Source organism: Pseudopodoces humilis, chromosome 8, assembly GCF_049639895.1.
Source record: "Pseudopodoces humilis isolate 2021_Gansu_Grassland_sample_001 chromosome 8, ASM4963989v1, whole genome shotgun sequence".
NCBI classification, from domain to species: domain Eukaryota; kingdom Metazoa; phylum Chordata; class Aves; order Passeriformes; family Paridae; genus Pseudopodoces; species Pseudopodoces humilis.
In genome coordinates, this window is record NC_142207.1 from 24358277 (window position 1) to 24365022 (window position 6746).

At 43.2% G+C, this 6746-nt stretch overlaps 1 protein-coding gene across 1 annotated transcript; it reads right to left on the reverse strand.

Moving 5' to 3' along the window:
• Window positions 1-7: 7 nt before the first annotated feature.
• LOC102113105 (alpha-aspartyl dipeptidase-like) lies at window positions 8-6724 on the reverse strand. The gene is made up of 8 exons (XM_005519865.2): window positions 6601-6724; window positions 6428-6516; window positions 5325-5399; window positions 4700-4779; window positions 3225-3398; window positions 1743-1802; window positions 904-986; window positions 8-420 (listed from the first exon to the last, which is right to left on the reverse strand). Exons 1-8 carry the CDS (start codon window positions 6699-6701, stop codon window positions 342-344), a joined length of 741 nt encoding a protein of 246 aa, XP_005519922.2. The 5' UTR covers window positions 6702-6724; the 3' UTR covers window positions 8-341.
• Window positions 6725-6746: the final 22 nt, after the last annotated feature.

The following is a 6746-nucleotide window of genomic DNA, read 5'->3' on the forward strand; positions in this document are numbered from 1 at the left end:
AGTAAACTGAATGAACAATTCTTTTATTTATCAGGTAAAAATAGGCAGTGGGAACAGCTGTTTTTTGGTGGGGAAGGAATCAAAGTGGATACTTGAATGTACAGGCCCCTTCAAGCTTTGAATAGCTATGATTATGCAAGTATTGCAAAAAAAAAAACGGTCTTTTTGCTGGGAAGGAGATGTCAGAGACATGCATTGAGGTGAGGAAAAGAGTCACTAATGCATTTTTATCTTTATTTATAAAGCTGAAGTTCCCCACCCACCATGGGACTACAAGCATCTCTTTCCTTCTTCCTCATTGTGTTCCCCATATAGTAACTTCTGCTGCAGAATATGGAATGCTATGGATTCAGGGGATTGCTGTCAGTCAGGAGGAAACTGAAATCTGTTCCGGGCTCATGTTCAGTTGGCTTCTTACCCCTGCAAACAAGACAAACCATGCTGTGAGCTTTAATGGGAGGTGGGACTACTCTGCTTCTATATGTTACTAGGGATGGAGCAAGGCACCCTTATTCTGAACAAGCAGAGTTCTGACTCCCTTCTTTGCCTACATCAAGTGAGATACATTTCAAATTTCTTAATAAAGTCCATATAATTCTAGATATGGATTCCCTTGTTCTGGAGTTCAGTGCATTAGGGCCAAAGTGGCTAGCTAGAATATAGAAACATAAGCATCAATGGATGCAATGCCAAAGTACACACTGGGTAAGTCAGATATCCTTTAGAGCGCTGTCATACTCCTGGCTCCTTTGGAGCATTAAACAATACTCACATTTTGCCCAGAGAGAAATGGAACCAAGGGATTAAGTAACTTCTGATGTGAGGGATGGACAGCATGTGCCAGGAGTCTAACTGAAGCCTCTCTTCCTGTCTGAAAGTTATCAATTCAAGTGAAACATTTACCTCAAAAACAGACGTGCTCCTGTCACTCCTTGCAGCGTGGCTTTATCTCCTTCCACTAACAGCATTGTACCTTCCCGCAAGCCCTGGTGTGAAGGTGGAAACATTTAAAATCATTTTCACACTGTATGAAAGGCTAGAATGCTTGTCACAAGCAGCCTAATCTTAGTGCCACCATGACTAGAGATTAAACCTTCTCACTTACTTAACTCAGCTAATTTTGTCTTTGCCTCTGTTACCTTGTTTTAGAAGTTGATTTCTTTGTTTATTTCAGTTTTCACTCTTAAAGGAAAGACTACCACTAAGGAGGAGAGGAAACTTTTTTACCACAGTTATTCTTAGATCCAGTTTGGGCTGAGGTGGGTTTGTTAGTGCACAAACTTTTTACTACAGGATCAAACACAGGGACAGGAAACATAGGGGTTCCACTTCCCCAGACAGACATAATGAAATTACATATATGCTGCTGAATGTGCAAATTCAGAAACTATATTACAGAGATTAAAGTTAAGAGTATCTGCAAAAAGATTAAGGGGAGTTTTGTACCATCTGCATGCACACCTCCCCCAACACACAAATATATGGTGGCCAGTGACTGGGAAGATCAGAGCTGCCTAAAATAGTGTTGAGCAACACTAACAGGAATATGCATTTCATTGACCCTAACCCATTTTCTACCATGAGCAATATCCAAGGCTGAAGCTCTTAGCAAGAATACAATTAGCATTCCAAGCTGTGGTTTACTAAGTACTGACAGGCAGGGAACCCACACTGAGAGCTAGTATGAATGCACTTAAAATGTTTCTCATGCTACAGCTTCCTGCTGGAGAACTACTGCTCACCAGAACTGGAGGGGTGTTTGGTTCTTCATGATACTGGCGGATTCTTTCCTCTCTCGTCTCCTGCAATAATGAGTATAGATTTAGCTTCCTGCACCACAAGGTAGGACTTGGAGCTGTCCAAGCAGCATGACACAATTTCATAACATTAAACAAAGCAGGCACTTCCCCTCAAGCAGAATCAGATAGCAGGATTGACTCTTAATAGATATTTTACCCTTCAGCACTTCACTGCAGGTTGATCAAACAGAACTCACACAATCCTAACCCTGAAAAGCTTTAAAACTTACTCCTACTCAATTCATCCATGTTTTTGTGGTTTTTTTAATTAGTACTATGTCTGTGTGCAGAGACAGTACTAATACTATGAGGATGGTGGTAGAAGCAAATGCCTGAGGTGCCACCTTAGTGGAAGTGAGCATTGAATCATGGATTTTCAGTGATTAAGTATTTGCTTGTTTGTCTTCAAGTAGGTATTACACTGAAGAGTTTCCTTCTGTGAACAGCTCTGTCCTGTTTCCTGAGGTTTGCTGCTGAACTGAGCAACAGTAAAGAAATAAAAACATAGGAACACAGCAGGGACTTGGTACAGCACAGAGCTTCCAGCCTGTTCTGAGAGAAAGAGCAGAAGTTATTTATAGGGAAAAGCCTGTCTGCATATCTAGTGACAAGCTGATTAAATTAATACCTACAACTTCATCTAAATTCTAGAAGCACATCCATATCCACCATCTATTCATTGTTCCCTAATTCTTAATACTTCCTTTAACCATGGAATTTTGATTACAAGGAGGAAAGAACTGAGGTTGTTACAAGATGCACCACACAGATTGTTCTCTGAGGAGTTAGCTGACAATGCTATTCAAGGAGCTCCTCCCCACTGTATGGAAATCTGTCTTTTTGCTTGATGGCTGAAGTGTTTTTCTTTCAGCTATATTAGTACATGTACTTGCTCTGTACTGGACATTATAGGCTGTGCTCCCTGCAAGGACACCAGTGCCCAGGTATTTTCTTACAAAAGAACTGTATGAATCTCAAGATCTCCCTGTTCTGATCGTTTCTTCAGACCACCAGATATTTCAGCCTCTTAATCTATGTTTAAGTTAGGTCTTCTCAAGCAACAGGTAAGACAGAAATTTCCAGAACCACAGTGCTTTGCATCTTAACACTTCAGGTTTATCTTTTTTTTTTTCTTTTAAATTCCCCCATTCCATGCCAGATACCAAGCGTTTCAACGGTATTTCAGACATTGCAGAACTTCTGTTTGTGAAAAACACTTTGTTCAGTAATTCTGTTGCCAATGTCTCTTCCCAAGCAAAGTTAAGTTTTAGGAGGAAGTGAAGTGTTACCGCCTCATTGGCATTTCCAGGTTCTCTAGGGAGCAGCTGTTTGACATTCTATAGCTTTATAAGGCCTCAAAAATGCACACTATTTTCACTTCTCCACACCCTGGTTACTGTGTTAGTTCTGGTGTGCTTTACTTACCCCCATGTGAGTTCTTTTAATGTCTGGGTCCAGGTAATGGGGGTTAATATTAAAAGGAACTAATCCTAGAGCCTGCAGGGAAGGTGGATAAACAATTGGCATGTCATTGGTGGTATTGATGCTGACGGTAGCAACGTTGGTTCCTGCGCTGGATCCCATGTAAGGAATCCCATCCTGAAAGACAAAAGCAATGATCAATCTGCAGTATCACAACTAGGAACTCAGTTTTATAGCATCCTCTATCAATCTCAGAGACTCATCAGTCAGATCAGACTTAGTCCTAGCTTCGTCTCACTGCTAATTTTACAGGTGAAAAGCAGAACAAGAATTCAGGTTCTGAGGTGGGCAGTAGCTTCTAAGTGTCAGAGAACTAACTGCTGCCTGCCTTGTACTCACAACTCTGTAACCCCTCAAGAGAGAACTTGAGGCTGTTGGTGCATGTTGGACTTCGCTATTAAGAGAGACTTGCCTCTATTGCAGTTACAGGAAATATCTGAACTGGCTTTTTAACTAGCTTCTGAAGAGACCAGACGATTGGAAGCTCAGTGCAATGTTGTCACAGCATCAACTTACCAGTACCGTGACCAGTTTAGCACTGTTTAGGTATTAGTACTGAGTACTGTGCTGTACACAGAATGCCATATAATATGCAAGTATACAGGTAATACCTGAACAATTTGTAAAAATAGAGCTGTCTTGAGACAACTGGTGGCAATATGACCAAGTAGTCATCCAGACTTAACTGGTATTTGGACATTTTCTGGCTTTCATTCCCACAACTATATATTCTATATATTAAGCCTAGCTAACCTTGATTCTTGGCAGCTGGCCTTACTGTGGCTTGTATAAATCTGCATAAAGTCATTTGCAATTCCACATTGCTAGGGAACACCTTGCTTCTGTTCTCCTCTAGAAATGCTGTGCCTTGTGAGATTCACCAGCTAGACTGGTGCTGCTGACCAGAGGGGCTCAGTGGCACTCACACCTCTCAGTTCCAAGGAGATAATAAAATTACATAATTTGCAGCATCAACAGGACACTGTCTAAAAGGCATGTATGGATCCAACTTTATCACCATTTTATTAGTACACAACCTGCAACATGAACACATCTATATCAACAAGATATGGAGTGGACATCTCCTGGTTTTTCCTGACAGATTAAATCCTGCACTGGTCTTTTGACTGGTATTTTGAGGGATTTACTTCTAGGGTTCTATGTATCATTGTAAATCCCAAAGCCTTGCAATCCAGCATCTAGAAAACTGCTCTAGGAAGACTGCTGACCTTAAGTCTTTTCAGTGGCTCAATGGTGACCTTATTTGGCCATGATTTTCAGTTCACCAGGTTGTTTGAGATGGCTTGATATGTGAAGAATATTAGAGACAAAAATGCAGAATCAGCTTGGATTTGTCTGAACAAAAGCTCATGTATGAGATCCTGCCATTCAGGCTTGGCCAGAATCTGTAGTTTTACCTCAAGAACTCTCTTCCTGATCTCATGTATCAGACTGTTGTCATAAAGAGCTTTCAGGAGACGGAATGTGTTCCCACCTCCTGCAGAAAGAAAATTCAGCTTATTTAACATGCTTTCACCATCAGTTTTAATTGAAGTCTTTACAAACTTGGCAGGTGCAATGAGTTCTATTCTCTATCCAGGACAGTATCCTGCTTTGAGAAGCAGTAAAACCAGAAGCTTCAGAAGAATGGTCATTGGGCAGGCCACGGGCATGCCCTGAGTCATCCTTGTAAGGCTGCCACTGTCTGACAATGACCTCTCTTCCACTACCCAGGACCATGGTATTATGACTAGAACTTCTTGGGCTTGTTAAAGTGATGATACAACTGTTATGATCATGTTTTTACACTGAGGTACTGTTCAACATAATAATTTGAAATTTACTAGAGATGAAGTTCCATTAAGAAATCTACTTCCCAGTCCACCACCAAATTTAGGGTCTTAGGGCTCCCAAGTACTGTCTTCTGTAGTTTCTAATTTCTAGGCCTGTCTGCTTAATAGTTGGTCTTTAGTGCCACCTCTGAGCAGGACTAATTCTGTGTCCTATATAAACCTTCACTGGGGAGTAAGAAGTAAAACTTACCAACAAATATTGCTTCAGATTTCCTTACAGCTTCCACTGGATCACAGGATTCATGAATGCTGTCCAGCCCATAACCTTAAATGAAAAAGTATTTACCTTTGCCGTGTCAGTTTGTTGGAAGAATGTGATATGTTCAATCCCTCCCTGCCTACCTCCTCCAACCCTGAGCCAAATATCTCAACCAGGGAAATTTCAGAGAACTCTACAACATAAAACAGAGTGTACATCCTACATTAGTGCAGGGCTTCAGCATCCAGCTGTACAAAAGGAAATGTTTGTTTTGTGGATATATGCACTCAGTCTCTAGTAGCAGAGCGTTTCATTCAGCAGGTGCAGGCCGAGGCACAATATCCTGCTGAGCATTACAGGTAACCAGAAAATAAGGAAAAAGCTGTTACTCCTCAACTTGGCTGTGCTGAATTCTGACGGGATGTGTTAGTTTTAGCATTGCTTGTGCAAGTATCTGATACAAGTATTGTTTCTGTTAAAAGGTCTGCCTTTGATAGATTTGCCTTGTTGGGATTCACTGAGTACAGGAAGTGTCATGAGAGAGAGAAGAACGTAGGCATTTGATAGGAGCAATCCTCCTGCAAGACAAGGAGCAAAGTATGCTGCCCAGGGAAGTGAGTACTGATTATTACTACACTAACGGGTCCAAAGTTACCCTCAGCAGTGATAGATACTAAGTGGAGGTTTTGCTGTTTTTCTTGCTCAGCAGAGATTTTTGCTCCAAGCAAAGTTCAGTTGCTGTCTATCATGGAACTATCTGGCTCCTTGATGTGCATTAAGTAATGTTCTTCACTTAACACCAGTGGTTGCACGGCTTGAGCAGAGGTTTAGGATACAAGGGAATAAATGTTCCCTTATATGATTAAGAAGGATAAAAAGATGCCACTTAATAGTTAGGGATAAATTCTTCCTCCCTGGAGTAGGTAGAAGTGTTTGCAGCAGGATTTCTTCTGGAGGCCTCTAAAACATCTCCTTCCAGGCATAAGTCCGCAGCCGCCTCCTGCTGCTCCCTGCCCTTGCCCAGCCCAGCCCGTGTGTCCCGCGGCTGCAGCGCTCCCTGCTCCCCGTGCCAGCGGCAGCCGGGCCGGCCTTACCCAGGCTTTCAAACTTCTCCCTGGCCGTGCGGGCGTAGGCGTCGCGGTCGTGCAGGGCGTAGGGGATGAACAGCACCCGCTTCACCTTCCTGGGAGAAGAGAGGGGAAGAGAGCGGTCGGCGCGGCGGAGGCGGGGGCCGGGCGCCCCTCCCTCAGCCCTGCACGGCGCTTACTGCCCGAGGAAGCTCTGGATGTGCTGCTGGCAGTGGCCCAGGTACCCCCCTCCGTGCAGGGTGGAGTTGGAGATGAGCAGCAAGCGCCGCGGGCTCCCCATGCCGAGCGGAGCCGAGCCGAGCCGCGCTCCCAGCCCAGCCCGGTC

What these genes read in the sequence shown, in the direction of transcription:
- LOC102113105 (XM_005519865.2), bottom strand. Translation starts at nt 6,701, where the DNA reads ATGGGGAGCCCGCGGCGCTTGCTGCTCATCTCCAACTCCACCCTGCAC. An exon ending in GGAGAAGTTTGAAAGCCTGG is followed by an intron (nt 5,400 to 6,427) that starts GTAAGGCCGGCC and finishes TTTTCATTTAAG; the next exon opens with GTTATGGGCTGGACAGCATT. An exon ending in TCAGGAAGAGAGTTCTTGAG is followed by an intron (nt 3,399 to 4,699) that starts GTAAAACTACAG and finishes TTTGTCTTTCAG; the next exon opens with GATGGGATTCCTTACATGGG.